The sequence below is a fragment of the Vanessa cardui genome, chromosome 3 (genome assembly GCF_905220365.1).
Source record: "Vanessa cardui chromosome 3, ilVanCard2.1, whole genome shotgun sequence".
NCBI lineage: Eukaryota > Metazoa > Arthropoda > Insecta > Lepidoptera > Nymphalidae > Vanessa > Vanessa cardui.
The window spans coordinates 16,031,691-16,049,553 of record NC_061125.1 but is presented as its reverse complement, the minus strand read 5'-3'; the positions used below and the strand labels follow the sequence as shown (position 1 = coordinate 16,049,553).

General features: G+C 39.2%; 3 protein-coding genes across 3 annotated transcripts; 1 reads left to right on the top strand and 2 right to left on the bottom strand.

The window, feature by feature from the left end:
- Positions 1 to 123: 123 nt before the first annotated feature.
- On the bottom strand, positions 124 to 1,255 carry LOC124543637. The gene is made up of 3 exons (XM_047121895.1): positions 1,062 to 1,255; positions 333 to 490; positions 124 to 248 (listed from the first exon to the last, which is right to left on the bottom strand). Exons 1-3 carry the CDS (start codon positions 1,105 to 1,107, stop codon positions 192 to 194), a joined length of 261 nt encoding a protein of 86 aa, XP_046977851.1. The 5' UTR covers positions 1,108 to 1,255; the 3' UTR covers positions 124 to 191.
- Positions 1,256 to 1,884: 629 nt separating this feature from the next.
- Positions 1,885 to 10,759, top strand: LOC124543681 (major facilitator superfamily domain-containing protein 8). Its single transcript, XM_047121944.1, has 6 exons — positions 1,885 to 2,327; positions 5,740 to 5,983; positions 7,819 to 8,145; positions 8,319 to 8,565; positions 9,549 to 9,795; positions 9,955 to 10,759. Exons 1-6 carry the CDS (start codon positions 2,082 to 2,084, stop codon positions 10,246 to 10,248), a joined length of 1,605 nt encoding a protein of 534 aa, XP_046977900.1. The 5' UTR covers positions 1,885 to 2,081; the 3' UTR covers positions 10,249 to 10,759.
- A 274-nt stretch (positions 10,760 to 11,033) lies between these two features.
- On the bottom strand, positions 11,034 to 17,838 carry LOC124543680 (organic cation transporter protein-like). The gene is made up of 8 exons (XM_047121943.1): positions 17,187 to 17,838; positions 14,404 to 14,602; positions 14,065 to 14,165; positions 13,837 to 13,991; positions 13,461 to 13,720; positions 13,037 to 13,382; positions 12,771 to 12,952; positions 11,034 to 12,654 (listed from the first exon to the last, which is right to left on the bottom strand). Exons 1-8 carry the CDS (start codon positions 17,783 to 17,785, stop codon positions 12,484 to 12,486), a joined length of 2,013 nt encoding a protein of 670 aa, XP_046977899.1. The 5' UTR covers positions 17,786 to 17,838; the 3' UTR covers positions 11,034 to 12,483.
- Between the last annotated feature and the right edge of the window lie 25 nt (positions 17,839 to 17,863).

The following is a 17,863-nucleotide window of genomic DNA, read 5'->3' as shown; positions in this document are numbered from 1 at the left end:
GGAATACAAAATATATTTGTTAGTTTAGTAGTTGCTTTATTTTACGTATCCTGCCTCAGATACTTTTAAGCAGAATGATTTTGGTTCATGGGAAGGTCATTATGGGACAAATATAAGTCATCATATTTTTTAAACACTATATTTAAATTAACTAGCCATTAAATCACATTTGAAACAAGTTAATACAATGTTTAATCCAAAGATTTTGGTGGAGCGTAGTTAAGGTACAGAAGTCCTGATGCTTTTGCCTGAAACAGAAAATACATATTGCATTACACTCAAATTAACTTTTATATGAAAAGAAATACAGATATTATTGAAAAAATACTTACAAGGATCACAGATCCCACACCGAAAGCAATTCCGAAGAGGAGGATAGAGTTGTAGCGACGCTGGTTAGCATCATACTGTGCCTGCCAAGATCCTTGAGGTACGGGCAGCTCATCCATGCTGGGTGGCTTGAAGTCATGTCCAGCATGGTAGCGGCGAGCTAGTGGCCAAGACAACGATTTCATTAATATCAATAATAAGCTTTCTAGTACAAAAAATCATAGTATACATGAGTAGAGATATTGAGAGACCTGTATCAATAGATTTCACCTGAATTCCATTAGATACACACTGAGTTTGGTTATTTCTACATTAAAGCTGTTAGACTAACATTGTGTCAATGTTAAGCTGGTGTCAAGCAAGTGACTATCTATACTTAGCGTTCGATTAAAGGCGGAATCTTCAATCGACTGATGGCTTGATATTTCCAATCTCTTTGTAAAACTAGCTAAATCGTAAATTGTAATGTTCGAAGAACTAATTGGCAACTAAAATATCGAGTGATAGGAAATATACTACGGCAAACTATTGACAGGTAACAGGTTTTAGGTTATTTTATGTGTTATGTAACAAGGATTATCTGTACTCCTATTTGAAAGGAGATATGCATGGGGACATCATAATGCATTCACGAAATACCTTATCCAAAGTTTTAATGAGACGATAGGGATAAAAAATAGTAAATAAGATTTATTTAGTATAATATTTGTCGTTTTTATACTATTACGTACCAGTTTGTTGCAATAAACGGGAGAAAATGGGTCGTGGCGCGAGCATGTTAAGATTTTTTGTAAATTTAACTTCGGAATCCGAAAGAAGACTGCACTAGAAATAAGCACAGGAGGTCGGGCGACCAATTCGATGTTATCTGTTTTTGTCAAATCAATGTTTCACTATTTGCAGCCCACAGACTACAATCTGTTAGTCTTTAATCTATGCTTTACACATCATGTATATATGTATGTATGTGGTATAAATAAATAAAAATTAGTCATATAATTAAGAAGATAATATTATTTATTGTAAAAAAATATTACGTACGATTTGTTAAAATTCATTTAGATTTTCTTAAGTTGATTTTTGTAAAGCTTAATTTCAGTTTTAAGCTTTTTAGAGGGCGTAATATTTCGATATAAGTTAAATGTTTTCTTCAAACAACCTCATGCATTTGTTAAATAAAATAAAAAATAACATTAAAATTCTTAATTTAATGAAGTAGTTAAGTATGACTTATGAGTCATTTGTAAGACTATATAAATAAATAGCAATCCTTCAAGTATATTATATATTATATATTTATCTTTACAGCAGATTTTGCTCTACTTTACGTACCTACGACCTACAAGTAAAATAATGTAATTGCTTTAATTCTTCTACTTCTAGATAATATTTAGTATAAGATTTAAACTGAAAATTTATCCACTTATAAACTTCATACGTTTAGCGTTATAAAACGAATAATATTATCTTAATGTTGTTAGTAGAGTCGAGTCGAGTTTTGTGTCGTCACAATGAGACGTATGTCTGTAGAGAGGGAAATGATGCCAACGAACGAATTCTTAAATACCAGTCTCGATGTGGACAGCGTGGAGCGAGCACGGCGGACGATGCGCTCGCCTCTCCGTTTACTTTCCTTTGTTTACAAGTCGATCGTAAACGAGCACGGTTAAATGAAATCGTACAACACTTTTGTTTTAAATAAGTTAGGCGCAGTGAAATGCTGAGTGGTAGTGTGTTTTCTAATTATACATATGATAATAAATTCAACTGATGTTACGAGAGGTCGTCTGTGGAAAAATATGGAGTGGTTGAAGAGTCTGGTGGGGCGCAAGGAGCGCGCGGAGGGTGCGACTGCGCTGGATACGGGGGATGCGCTGGAGTCTGCGCAGGAGCGCCGCGAGCGGTGGCGCAGCGTCTACGTCATATACTTCACCATGTTTCAGATGTCTCTCGGGTTCAGCATCGTCCTGACAGGCGTCTGGCCGTATCTAGATAAGGTGAACCAACACGAATGTTCTCAATAATTACATTATCGTTTTCGAGTTGAGTTTGCTTGTCAAGTTTTTATAGATTTGATTATCAAAACATAATTAAATATTAATAATAAGTAATAGAATATAATATTTACAATGATCATTAGTTACAATACGACAAGTAATCGTTGTAATATTCAGGTAAACAATACAAACACAGGCGCTTCAACTTATTACTATAACAAAACACATCAACACCGATAAGATTATTGATAACAATTGCTTATCACAGTTCACGTTATGAACTGCATTGATAAACTAAGCTACTGGTTCCTAATTTGAACTGTAATTGAAATACAATCACCGTTATATATTAGAAGTAGTAGATAGATGTGGCTTCTCAAGTTTGGTTGCTACATTGTCCCGAATTCACATTAAAAATACTGTCCCGATTGATAAGGAACTTGTACATGGTACATATAATTGACCACAATATAAAAGACTATAATATAGAATTATTAAAGCAAAGTAATGTGACGACCTCGCATTAAAGTGGTTAGCTACGCCTAGTTATTTATTGTCAGACAATCTGATATCAAATCAAATCCCTCAAGCGTTAAGGATTTGTTACAATAAATCGAATTAGCTTTCAAATATACAGTATCTCGTGCAAAGTAATATCTTGTAGTGAATCGGTTGAAGTTTATCCATAGTGTTTCGTGACATTAATTACATACAATAAACTAAAACCGAACACAAGAATGGTTTAGATGAAAATGCTGCCTTAAAGTTATTTGTAACGCAATAATATTTCTAAATGTAAAGCGTAATTATTTAGTTGGAAAAACGATCCGAACAATTAAATTTAGGGCACGTAGCGTCGAATGCAACCAGAGGTGATAAAACAAAGGCGAGGCAAAGTTCGCGGGCGGTCCCGCGTCGAGCGCGCTGCACTCGGGCGGCGGCGCGGCATTGCCGCACGGCGCGACGTTATCATAATGTATTATTAGATGCATTTAAATAAAAATAAACCTATCCACGTGTACTCTCTTTTAGGAAACAGCTCGTGATTTTACAGCAGCACACTCTTTTTTCAGAGTCATTCCATGGTTAGTTGTAGCTTCACTAAATAATTAATTAGCAATAAGTAATATGTGTTGTGATGTTTGCGGTTTAAGAGACTATTTTCAGGTATAAGATTCCATACTAAGGAATGGTAGTCTTCATTACCCCGAGAAATACTAGGTGAAAGAACAGCTACGAGCTATTATTTCAGATGGTATCAGTATCAGTATATTTGCGTGTCATAGTTAGCTTGGCATAATGCAGCGTCATTTGAAGTTATATCTAATTGCTTGCAGGTTCTATAACAAAATGGACTGCAAAATGTTTATAACATTAAGTAGTAACTGGTCAGTAGAACTCATAAATCGAACTGCGCATTAATAAAGACAAATGTTACAATTTAATCTCTATATATTTGTTTTTATAACGAGCCGACATAGAAAAGTACAATGTTGTTAGTGCTGTAATTTTCATTTACAGTATTTAAATCAACTAGAGTGCTGTAACTTTGATTACATTGTCATTGTCTTATCAATAATAAATGTAAGTGCAGTTACATGACGCGTGATTGACGCGATAACGATCTCTGGTTCCGGCCGCTCATCTAGTGCTGCTAAAATATTAAAACATCGGCGTAGTCCGCAGCACTCGTGGCGGGCTGCCAGCGGGGCCAGGCTGTTGACTAGGTTGTTTTACTTTGTACTAAGCCAAATAATTTACATACACCAATATGCATTAGTTCTTCGTAGTGCTATTGTTCTAGCCAGGCATACGGAAAATAAGACCGTTTGATGGTAATTTGTCACCGACGTCCGTAGTCATTGACATAATAAGAAACATGAACCATCCACTTCATAGCCAATGCCCCATCAAACTTGGGAACCAAGATGTTGTAATTTTGTTATCCGTGATATAGCTAACAGCTGTTGGCCTAATATTGTTTTAGTTCTAAATAACCAAATCATCTTATTTATCGTGGTAAGGATGAATATCAGGAGTAAAATAACTCGGATTATTTTTTCCCATTTTTTTTCTTAAATATGCTGTACCTGACAATAAAGTCACATTATGTTGACGCGTACATGTTTTCAGACAAACGATAGATCTGTAATTCTTTATACAAAGTTATCTTTGATGTCAAATTCATCAAAGTGTTGGCAGCATTCGCTGGCAAGTTTCTCTATGCTCATGTATAACTTGAAGCTATTTAACTTATGAGTATTTTATATGTATTTAGTTCATCCTGAATCTATTATTACAAATTTCCATAGCAACCGAATTTCAAGTTTCACTAATCCCGAAAATGGATGAAATTATTTTTATCTGGCGAGTTTTGGAGAATGGCCACGCTGACCGCAATCGGGCGGACAACGTCACAGCTGCTACGGATATGGAGTATTACGACGAGATGTGATGATGAATCATTAAAACGTTTAAAAACGTTTTCATTCGTTATCGATACTTCTTATTGTACTAGAAAAACACACTCATAAAAATAGTAGTTTTAATAAGAAAAAATGTAACGCAGAGCAATAAAAATATAGTTTTAAATAGTGTGCATGACGAATGTCTCACAAATGTAAAATGATTCTTTTTATTTGCGAGGCGTCCGGCAGTTCGCGACACAGCGACGTGGTCGCACGACTGAATTGGGAAATTGCTTTTAAAAATAGTCAGCGCGTACCTTTGTGGGATGTTATACTTCATAAATAAAACGAAACTGAAACGAACGAGAGTTCAGTTAAAATACACAAACCACAACGTGTAGCCATTTTGTAAAAATATGATGACATGTAATAATATGATGTCATAAGTATTCATTAATATGTTTTATGTTTAATAAAACATATCACGTTGTCTATATTAATCTTCGAAGATAATTGATTTATCGAAATCTTAATGTGTGGCAAGAAACGCTTTTACAGATAAAAAAATGTGACGACGTTTAATGTTACGCTCTTACGGCTTTACCTGTAAACGTTGTGTCCTTGTGGGGTGACTAGGTAACCAATTTTGTCTTCTCCACTCGTACGTCAACGCGATGACAACAGTGAGAGGCACCAGTGATCAACTGAACATCAGCACCCGCTACACGAGGGTTATAAGTAGAGCCATCTCTACAGTCTCTACCTGAGTTTATTAATTTAGATTTTCGTTCCTCACATAGATTTGTATAAATGATTTTAAAGTTTCCATGAACTTTAAAGATAATTAATTAACCGTTGAAGGTAAATTATTTAGCTATAAATAAATCGTAAACAATGCATCATGAATACAAAATTATATGTTTAGTTGTAAAATAACATTCAAATTCTGTTCGTTTTTAAAGAATAAAGTAGTAACATATCCATTTTGTCTTAAAATTTTGCAGCTCCAGCCCGGCTCGAGTAAGGAGGCGCTAGGGCTAGCGGTGGGCGCCAGTCCTCTGGGTCAGCTGGCCGCCTCGCCTCTGCTCGGCCTGTGGGCCAACCGGGCTGGCAGCGCCCGTGCGCCCATGCTGGCGACGCTAGCGTTGTTCGTGCTGGCGTCCACGTTGTACGCGCAGCTTCACCTCACGCGGCCGCACGCTCACCACTGGATGCTAGCAGCGCGGGCTCTCGTTGGGATTAGCTCGGGTAAATTGTTTACTTACTCATTCCAGCTGAAATGGCCCAGTGGTTAGAACGCGTGTATCTTAAAAGATGATTGCGGGTTCGAACCCAGGCAAGCACCACTATATGTATGTGCTTAATTGTGTTTATAATTCATCTCGTGCTCGGCGGTGAAGGAAATCATCGTGAGGAAACCTGCATGTATCTAATTTCATCGAGATTCTGCCACATTGCATTTCACCAACCCGCATTGCGACAGCGTGGTGGAATATGTTCCGAACCCTCTTCTTAGTTGACCACCCAAAAAATGTGATTACGATATTATATAGGAAACGTTTGGTAAAGACAGAAATATAAATATTGAAATGTTGTGTATTTTCTATTTATTTAATAGTTTCGTCAAAAGGAAATATAGTCGCAAGCCATTAAGTTATCATTATTAACGGGTAGACAAACGTATGACGATTATTAAAACCAGTTTGTGCCTGATGCAGAACATTTAAAAACGCCTATTTACAATCTTACCCGGCCTCGCGGGTCCGTCGGCGAGCTGAAGATTTAGTAGTTTCAGCAAAAAACGTCTTATAATCACCGTATGATATTGTTTGTCATGAATGTCATGACAATTTTATATTTATTCAATCTTTGTTCGTAACGAATTCTGTGACCTCGACGTACCCCGGCGCACTGAGGCTCCAATACATAACTAATGCTGAGTTATCTGCAGAGTTTGTCATACAGTTATGTGGTTTTATTGTTATTCAAGCTTCAAAATCAATACCTACCGCGGAAACATTACACTTTATTATTGATTGTTAATATATTGAACAGGTGTTAAAAGTAGACACATCAGAGATGTCTACTTTTAACACCTGTTGGCTCTAATTTTGAATTAGAGCCTAGCCTACGTAAAAAACAATCTATAGTTAGGTTTCCATTTTTGACTTTTCCAATTATAAATTCTAATCGTTTAATAAAAAGGCCCTTTATTCAAAGCAATATTATATATTAATTTATTTTAAATGTTGGAAAAGAATAACTACTGAGTTTCTTGCCGGTTCTTCTCAGTAGAATCTACATTCCGAAACGCCAGTGGCTTCACGTAACATTTTTAAATGTAATGTTACGTTACATACATTACATTTAAAAATGTTACGTGAAGCAACATGTAATGTTACGTTACATACATTACATTGAAAAATGTTATGTTACGTTTTTTTAATAATGGGCCTTTTTATTAAACGATTATAATTTATAAGTGGAAAAGTTAAAAATGGAAACCTAACTATAGATTGTTTTTTACGAATTACTAACCCCGTATAGTCAGGTAAAAGGAATTACAAGGTTGCGTTTGTTCCTTATTTTAAAACACATCATAATTTCTATAAAATTCGTCAAATACTTCGTGAATTCAATACGCAAGTCAACTTTGCAATATATATTACTTGAGACTCAGATATTATACTCCAAGAACATCTCTACACGCGCACGTTCGCCTCCCAATTCACGTAACAATTCACTTCCTCGCGCGCGAGAAAGTGAATTGTTACTTGGAGCGGCTAACTAATACTCGCTCGGCGCTGCTTACGTTAAAATTGACCTTCAACTTCCGTTTATAATAAATGATTGTCAAAAATGTATATAAAATAGATTTTATTCGGAGTACTTGAATACATTATTATACATTTTTATATTTCCATGATTACCTACTATATACAGTATGTGTTATTTTTAATTACATATTATTATGGCCGTTGAACTTGTAGAGTGGACCTGGCTGTTGCATCTCATATGCGTAAACGAATGATATTCGAAACTTATATATGTACTCCAACAGTCTGCCATTCTTATACTTCCAGCAAACGTCGCGGTGGCGCGCTCGTACCTGTCGGCCGCCACTCGCGAAAGTGAGCGGACACGCGCGGTGGCGGGGGCCTCGCTGGCGCAGGTGCTGGGCTTCGTGGTGGGGCCGGCGATGCAGGCCGCCGCCGCGCCCCTGGGGCCCGGCGAGCCGTACCCGCCTCCCGGTTCCTACGCCCAGCCATTGCGACTCGACATGTACACTGCCGCCGGCTGGATCAACGCAGTTCTGGGCCTCATCAACTTTATACTCTTCATGCCTTTTTGCTTCAAAGAGAAGAAAATTGCGGCTCGAGAAGCGATGCTCGCCCAAGGGAAGGAGACGGGTGAGGCAGACAATTGTACTACGTACTTATATAGTACACTGTACACTGGAACTTTTTTTATATATATTCATTGGCATTAAAATATTGAAACTTTATACACTCAAAAATATTGAAATGTTTTAGGAATTCTTTAAATAATATAAATGAATACATAAAAATGTATGTTCCAACAGAGAAAGAAGCTTTAAAGGCGATTAAACCAGACTACGTGAGCAGTTGGACGCTGGTTGCTGCGTTTTTCGTTCTCGTGTTCAACTTCGTCCTGCTTGAGACCCTGGCCACGTCGCTGACCATGGACCAGTTCGCGTGGAGCAAGAAACAGGCGTTGGAGTACATGGGCGCGCTCATGAGCGCCGGGGCTCTTGTTGCCTGCGCCGTGTTTGCGCTCATTGGGCCGCTTACGAAGATCTTTGAGGAGAGGTACGTCGACACTGTATTCGTTTTAACTATAAAATGGAATTAATCCTAGACTGGCTCCGTTTCATTTAAAGTAGCGGATTAAACGTGTACCTGTCCAGTCTGCGTCGCCATGTACAGTCCGCATGTACCATGCTACATCCGCGTACAGTCCGCGTGAACCGTTAAGCTGCTAATAAAAAAATAAAATTCTCGGTTTTTTTTATACGTGCTTAATGGTATGTATTTATTTATTTATTTATTTAACACTTTTTGTACACCACAATTACAATTACAAACGATTACAGAATACACAAACTAAAAACTAATGGTGAAACAAAGGCGGCCTTATGGCTTACTAGCCATTTCTTCCAGACTACCTTGGGTTAGAAAGTTGTCTGTGGAAGACAGTATAGGGTGGTGCAATTATAACTACTCTTAAAATGAATACAAGCTAAACACATACATAAATAAATAACAGTAATAAATATTCAATAATGTGCATACGTACATATATCAATAAATACCTACATACATACTTACATACATACATACATACATACATACATACATACAAGTATACATATAAATAAATACATATATATACATAATACATACATATATGACGTATTAAAATCATGTCGTCATCGTTACTATGATGAGAGATAGTAATTCTTAGCAGCGTTTTTGAATGTATGTAATGTTTTTGACTGTCGAATACTCAATGGCAAGTCGTTCCAAAGAGTTACAGCCTGAACAGTGAACGACTGGCTGTAAAATTTACTGTTATGAGCGGGCATTTTCAGTACGAGCCTACGTGTTTGTCGAATTCTAGGCTGATATACACAGCCAGTTTAAATAAACTGGCTGTGTATAGCTTCTCTTATATATATAAATATCTTATATATATATATAAATATCTTATCTTATATATATATAAATATAATATATATAAATATATATTTCTATACTATCACTGCTATCTCCACCTATAAAATTGTTATCAGAGCGTTGTTGCTGTGGGGCGGATTTCTTCTAACGGGCATGGCCTCCGTATTCTGCATTCCGTGGGGTCCGGGTCCCCCCCCACTGGCGCCAGAGTCGCTGGAGGCGAGCGGCGGCTGTCCGCAGAGTTCACAGCCTTGGTGTGCCACCTCTCGCGGACTCACACTCACGCAGTTTCTGCTGGGCTACACGTGCGTCTCCATCGGGTACCCCCTGGGCGTTACCCTCATCCAGACCATTTTCTCTAAGGTACTTACAAGTCACTTGGATGTGGAGTGTCATGCGTGTTAATGTTGTTAATTCTATGTTGCAATCCTAACAACAACAAACAATCCTTTCCCAAATGAAATGAAATAAATGATTTGAAGTCGTTCCACCCCACACTTGAGTTTGGTCATTGCGCGGCAGGTGCTCGGGCCGCGGCCGCAGGGCGTGTGGATGGGCGTGCTGACGGGCGCGGGCTGCGTGTCGCGCGCGCTCGGGCCCGTGTTCGTGTCGGCCGTGTACGCGCGCCGCGGGCCCGACGCCACGTTCGCGAGCACGGCCGCGCTCACCTTCGCGGCGCTGGCGGCGCTGCGCCTCGTGTACGCGCGCCTGCGCCCGCCGCCCGCGCCCGCCGCGCCGCGCGAGCTGCGCCCCTTCGCCGCGCCCGACGCCGCGCCCGACGCCGCGCCCGACGCCGCGCCCGGCGCCGGAGCGTGACGCGGCGCGCCGGTCGAACCCTCGGCTCTCGGATTGAGCGTGACATATATAAGCTATAAGCGACATGCTTATAGTTTGATCATTGTGACACTAGCGTCGTGTGATAATCTGTTTTACGTTTAGATACTTAAATATGCGACAACGTTTGACTGAAAAGATACAATCGAATTAAGAAAAAAATATATGGATGTTATATAGTAAACTGCAATGCAGGGAGTTATAGGAAGTGTATTGAACTATTTTGTAGAGAATCCGTACGTGCAATTGCTAGAGATATTTTATACTTAGTGACATTTTGAAGGTTGTAGGGTACCGCCTGTGAAGTCAGGTTAAATTCCAGAATAATTGTATTGAAGCTGTACCGACGCCAACTGGCGCCCGGATTGTTGTCAGTCGTGACAAGCGATCACGCGAAGACGAAATGGTAACAAGACTGAGTGTTCGTTAAGAGTATTAGGTTATGCACCGAAGACTGTACAGGGTCGTAAAATTTTTTCAGCTTAAATTTGTTTCCTATCTATTATTTATTATATTCATTTTCTATAGAAATTTTATTTTTGATACATTATAAATGTTTTACTTGTATACATTTTGATATATACGAATATAAATTGAGCAAATTAGTACAAGTAGAAGTATTCATTAGTTGTATATGATTGTTTGGACGTGTCCGACGCGACACGACAGGCCACGCGGATGAAATAATGCGATCTTTGCCATATAATTGTTAAACTCTAAGATTAAGGGGTTTAAGGTGATAGTTTAAGCAATAAATACACAACAGGGTAAATCGAATGTTTTATTTTAATAAATGCAATGTATTGAATAAAGACTTTGTTGTTGTTGTGAGCCTCTCCTCCTTCGCACGTCGTTTTGCACAAATCGTTTGATATCTGACGCGATATCGTTAGTGTCAACTAAAGAAACGTACAATACGTACGTAACGTTTGGACGCTTATCATCAGGTATTGCGTTTGATGCTTACAACTCCAAACCCTATTTACACAAAACGTAAGCCACCTTAAACTAATAATATTTATTATCACAGCTCTATTCTTAATAAGTACAATTAATTCTTTGAGGATTTATTATTTCGGGGGCGGTATGCGAGCAACCTGATTTTAAGTGAAGAACCATCTGCGCATCGATATTTGAGATGGACCCGCTTAGCAACAACACCGGGTCACCCGGTCATCATTAGCACGACAACGTAGCGATATTTGAATCACAATATTTGAAATTGATGTCATGTTTCACCTCTTACATAATTGGATTAAACACTAACGAGTTACGTTACTTGTGACTCGGCCTCAAAAGGACATTAAAATCCGCTATGAGAGCATTGAAACGCAGAAATTCAAAGTACTGATATTTTGTAGTATTCAATTATTGACGACTCAAAAATGCTTCATTGTGAAGTTTACTTGAATAAAATTTGATTTGATTTGGTCACGGAGTAAGTAATTGGTGGGTCAGTGGTTCCGAGGCGGTACTTACTCGGGTCTGCCCAAGCCCTCACATAACACCGATTAAAAAGTAACGTAACATGAGCGTCTGTATTTAAATGTAAGTACAAATATAAATACCAAGGACGTTATTGTAAACGTCTGTGTCGTTTGGCTCTGCTTTGGGACTCTATTGAATTTTTTTTCTAATTCTGTTGATAAATCTGTACAAATTTTAATAAACTCGGCTCAATGCACGTGTTGTTTCCAAAAGCAGTGTACTGTACGTGATACTGAATTCACTGATATTATTGAATGAGTAAAAAATTTTATGGAAAAATAACAATTACCTACATCGGCAACGATGAAGCAATAACTTGCTACTTGGAATATATCCGACATAACATATATAGTCATATTTTAAATATTTTTGTAATGATATGTATACAGTTTTGCATTATAAATAAATAAGGGAAATCTGTCGAATACAACACTAATATACTCGCTGAACCGTTGCGAGAGTTTTTATCAAGATAAGTATTAAAATAGAACAAGATTATCACTATCGTTGTCGAAGATAAAATGTTACAAAGTTTTCCAAGATCTGGTTCTTTACATAATTCGCTAAACGCTACTTTGTTAGTAAGTTTCAGCCACAGTAGTTCAAATTAAACATACGCATTCACAAAAATCTCCTTACAGTAGTCTGTCAACAGCTAGATACACAGCCAAAGCCGCGACATTGTCATCGTCTTGTCTCGCGTTACCAGGTCGCACCGTCGCCGTGTGTTTAAAGGTGTGTAGAAATGGGTATACTGAGAGTCGGTTCGGGGGCGCGCAATTTCTCCGCATTCTTTACATGCTGCGGGAGCGGCACCCGCCGTGTCTCTGGTATGCAGAGCACCAGCAGCGCCGCGGACCCCGAACACGCGCCGTATAACATCGCTTGCACGGGAACACTCTGGTGACAAAGTTAACCACATGTAGTTACTCGTTTCTTATAAATACTTTTACAATATAAGCGTATTTAGTCTGCTTGCTAGCAGCGCCTTTAGGAATATGGCAGACAAGACTCACGAGTAGCGGCGTTTGCGGCGCGAGTATGGACCCGAGGCGGCCGACGAGCGAGACGGCGGCGAGCGCGGAGGAGCGCACGCCCGTCGGAAACAGCTCCGTCGTGAACACGTACAGCGAGTTGAAGGCAAACGTTATCGCCAGTTTGCCCACAAAGAACAGACCCAGTCCCGTGCCGGTGTGGGCTGTTATGAATGAAACATTACTTTTTCGTTCTCATATCAACGCACATGGAACACATAGGATACATATCGAACAGATTAACTTACAAGTAAAGTATGGAGTTACACATGATACCCCACACAGCAAGAACGCCACGAATATACTTCGTTTGCGACCGAACCGCTCCAGGGCCATCATGATGAGTAGAGACGCGACGATCTCCATTGCCATGGTAAGTGCGAAGTTGGTGTACTTATCACCAGACAGGGACACCGAGCTTATGGTAAGTCCGTAGTACACGAAGGCGGCGGCCACCCAGCACCACGAGCACGCCGCGAATCGTAGCATCAGCACGCGTGACCTTATTAAGCTCATCCACGGGTTCCCTTCAGATTTTACTTCCACATCGTTTGTTTTCCCTGCGGCCGTCAAAAGCTCTTCGTCCAATGTAATCTATGAGTTAATAGTCGGTATTTAATCTTTACTTCACACTTATCAGAGCAAATTATAAGGGAACCGACCGGTACGTACTTTGTTCCACCGTGCTACTTTACGTATAGCGGCTATAGCGCGTTCCGTCCGCCGCGTGGCGTGCAGCCAGCGCGTGCTCTCGTCCAATAGAAACCAGTACATCGGTAAGAGCAACGCGGGTGCATGGATAGTGCGAAGTAAATCGCGCCAATAAGGGACGCGGCTTGCGATGAACGCAAACAGGACGCCCCCGAGCCCGTAGCCGACGCCGGTCGCGCACGCAAAAGTCGCGCGCAAAGAAGGACGCGCCAGCTCCACCACTAGACCAGAAATGTAGATGTGAGTGTGAGTGTCGACCTATTAACATTTTCGGGATTGTATATGGAAGCAATTTGAATTGTAAAATCGAAACTGACATGTAATTACGTGAACTTACTCATCACGTAAGCGGCGCCGTTAAACCCATAGCCGAGTGCGGCCTCGAAAAATTCCATAGCGAGGTATAACTGGTAGTTTGGCGCAAATGACTTGATGATTCCAAGTGCGCCAGCAAACCCGGAAAAGATGCAAAATGCAGTTCGACGACCCCAACTATAAAATATTACAAAAGAAATATAGAATCATAATGTGTATAAGATTATTATGAAAAGCTTCTGACTCCTACCCGTCCGAGGTGTATCCAGTAAGAATCAACGAAAACGGCAGAGCAGCGTTCCGCACCGTGCCCACCAGCGTCCGCTGCCATTCATTGCATGCCAGACCGAACTGAGGCGAACATTTAAGTACAATATTTTACAGAAACATAATACCTATTTCCTATTGATTTTCCGATTCAAAAGTTTTTGTAAAAGCCTACTTGAATAAAATATATTTTGATTATGAGTTGTGTGTAAGTTAATAATTTGTCATCATGCTTATAATTACCAAAAACGTTGATTATAATTATAAAATGATTAATGGCAGGACGATGGCCAGTCACGCCACGTAATTAGATAATGATAACCTCAGCATAGATCGTGTCCATGTTCTCGTACAGGAACGACTTGCACGCCTCGGTCGTGTTCAGGTAGTCTTCTCGAGCGCAGCTGAGCTGATCAAGTGCCGCCGGCGTGTAACGGCGACACTGGTCTTCGGGCAGCAGTTCCTGAATTGTGTCGTTGCCGAAGTAACTTCCTTGGCCTTCACATTCCTTTATGAGGCATCTGAGAGAATACACGTTGTATTGTAATACGTTTGTTTCCTCGTCACCCGGCCGGCAAGTTTTGTATGTTATCATCTCGTGCTTGTTATAAAAACGCGGACGACTCGTGAGAATGCGTTTGTCCGCGACTGACGCATTCACACGATTATTTTCTTTACATGAAGTATTCAAATGCGAAATGTACCGTTTCATAGCGTACACATGTATAAAGCCTACGTACACATGTATAAAGTAAACATGTATACCAACCCGCATTGGAACAGCGTGGTGGAATATGTTCCATACCTTCTCCTCAAAGGGAAAGGAGGCCTTTAGCCCAGCAGTGGGAATTTACAGGCTGTTGTTGGTGTTGTTGTTGTTGTATAAAGCCTTCTTATTAAATTTTATAAAGTCAAATCATGGATAAACAATTTATCCACTTATTATATCAGTATTATTAATAGTAAACCGAGTGGATATCGATGTCATTAATGTTAGGAGTAGTTTCGTTTAATAGTACAATAAAAAACTCTAAAAATTTACTTCATTACAAATGATTATTATTAAAAATAATAAATATTATAATTAAAAATATGTACAGCTAAGAGGCTGATACGACGGCCACAATTATAAGAAGTATGTGTAACACAGGAATGTCACGTACATATATACTGTGAAAGTAAAGCCCAATTTGATAAAAAAATTTTTTCGAGAATGCTCCGGAAGTAAGAATAAAGTAATCGCACAGGTACGCAAAAGTACTTACTTAAGAAAGTAATGTAACATGTATGTACCATTAACATAAAACGCAAATATACAATACAAACCAGCAGTTATCAGCAGCCTAGACCAAAAAGTGTAGAACCTCGCGAAGAACAACTGAACCAGTATAGGTAAAACGGAGCAAAAGTATTTCATATAAAAAACTATGGCCGTATTGCCCAGTTTACGATCTTTAAATCAGTCAGGCTGCAGTAGGAAGTGACACAAGACTTATTATGTATGCGAAGTGACAGCAAAACGTTTGTTTCAGTCAGTTAAAAAAAGAGGATATTTCCAATAGCAAAGCAATATCATCTAACTTTGCAGAATTTTTCAGTTAGGTATTTTTTTTATTTGTACTTAGTCTTATTGTGTTCCATTTTGAACTTTGAGTGTGACAGTGCATTTACAGGCACAAGAGACATACCACATGTTCACAAACGAGGTAAATATTACCCAGTCGGTAGTAGACGGTAGTCCCGTCCGTAGCGAAAGAAGATGAGGAGAATTGATAATATTTCTTCAAAAATGTAAAATCTACAGGATATAGAACCGTTACACTAATAATGATTGCTCCAAAAAAATATAACCGAATCGAAGAGAAACACCTTATATCTAAGAAAAAAACAGTAGGCACGGGTTTTTTAAACATTCCTTTTTTTAAATCAAATTTCCGTATTTTTTTATTTTAAACGAGAATGAAGCTACATCCCCTATGATCGTTACATCCCCGTAAACATCAAATACCCGTAAACAGAAAAAGGTAACAACACTATATCAAACATTATGGTGTGGATGTAACTAAACTTAACAACGACCTTGATCCATCCATCATCAGGCAACAACCAGAAGTTACTAGCTACGAGTAACTAGCTACGAGTACCTATTGGAAATCTCAATATCATTAACGCCATAATACGAGGGCAGTGTTCACTATCACCAGATGATTTATTTTACCACAGAAACTTTTAAAAAAATGATTAAATTCATATGAACGGTATTGAAACAGAAATAAACAATTCCAACAATAACCACAATTCTTCGATACTTATGTTGTGTTTGTTTATGTTAATATTCCTAGCGATATCTATACTGTACTGTCGGCTGTCGGTATATGCATACCTAATTAATTGTAGCTTTCTACCCGATTAAGGCTTGAAGATTATATGACATATTTTACCGTTGTATTGTAATTTTATTAATTAATCTCTCTAATGAGTCATTAAGTGATCATTATAATCTTCATAATTATAGTATTCCATAAGAAAAACATTTACTATCATGAATTGAAAATATAGAACAATGCATAATGAAGTCGTTCCGTAAAAATATTCCTTTTACCATGTAAGATATACCGACAGCTGGTGGTGCCGGCGAGTGTCGCACTCACCAGGCTTCCCACCAGTGCGTTGTGTCTGTGTTCCGATATCACGGGCGAGAGTTCCAAAACACTGGATCCTTGCTGGGTCTTCGATTTCCTTGTCTGCCTTGTTGCCATAAAATCTCTTAACCAGATTTTGTATCTAAAGTACTATTTCTAAGTAGATTGGTCATATTGTTATCAGTAAACATGTGACACAGCTGTGTGTGTGCAACGGTTCTTTAAGAGAACCTTGTCTCCCTATTAAGTAGAAGGTTGAAAATTATTGCGGATTGGTGGACACAGGCATGTTTCCCCTGATGTTTTCCTTAATTGCCGATCACGAAAGGAATAATTATGAATACAAGCAACATTAATACGGTTGACTGTTTTGCAAATAAATAACGTAACGATGAATAATTAAAACGTGGAATGTTAAAAGAAGCACAACAAAGCATTGTATAATTGTATTCATTAATCTCACCGAAAAGGAACTTGGTCAGCTACGAATACATAATTAAGTGTGTACATGGCGGAAAACAGGTTTGGGATGCACAGAAGAAACAGTGCATAGCGCTGGTAGAGGCCGAAGTGGCCCAGCTGCACCAAGGCTTCTTCCAGCGCCTCCGCAGAATCTTGATATGTCTTTTTAGACGGTGCATTGTTTTTTTTGCCGCTTTCACTTTCATCATTCATTATTACATCATCAAATTCTTTATAGTTATTGTGTTTAACATTAACGCAGCTCGCGTCGTGCACATCATCTTTGACATCTCCTGTAGCTTTGTTATCGAATATGATGTCACGGTCATCTCGTTGAATTTCATTCCGATTTTCCTTTTTAATGTCGGTCTCCACTTCGAGGACACTTTCGTTGGAGTTATTATTGTTTTTCTGAAACTGTTTTTCGTCACTGGAAACACTTAATACGTTCTGATCACCTTTTACTGTTTCATTTTCGACATCACTTGTGTTTGAGTTGCCGGTCATCGGAATTGTATCGTTATTTTGACTGGACACATCGTCGGGTGCGCTCGCAGCGCGGGCGTCGGGCGCGTCGGGCGCGTCTGTTGCTTTCGCCATCTCACGGCCGAGACTGGCGTCGCTCAGGTGTGAGTCGCGCGTCTCAGGTCTCGGCGGCTATCAGTGTTGGCACACATG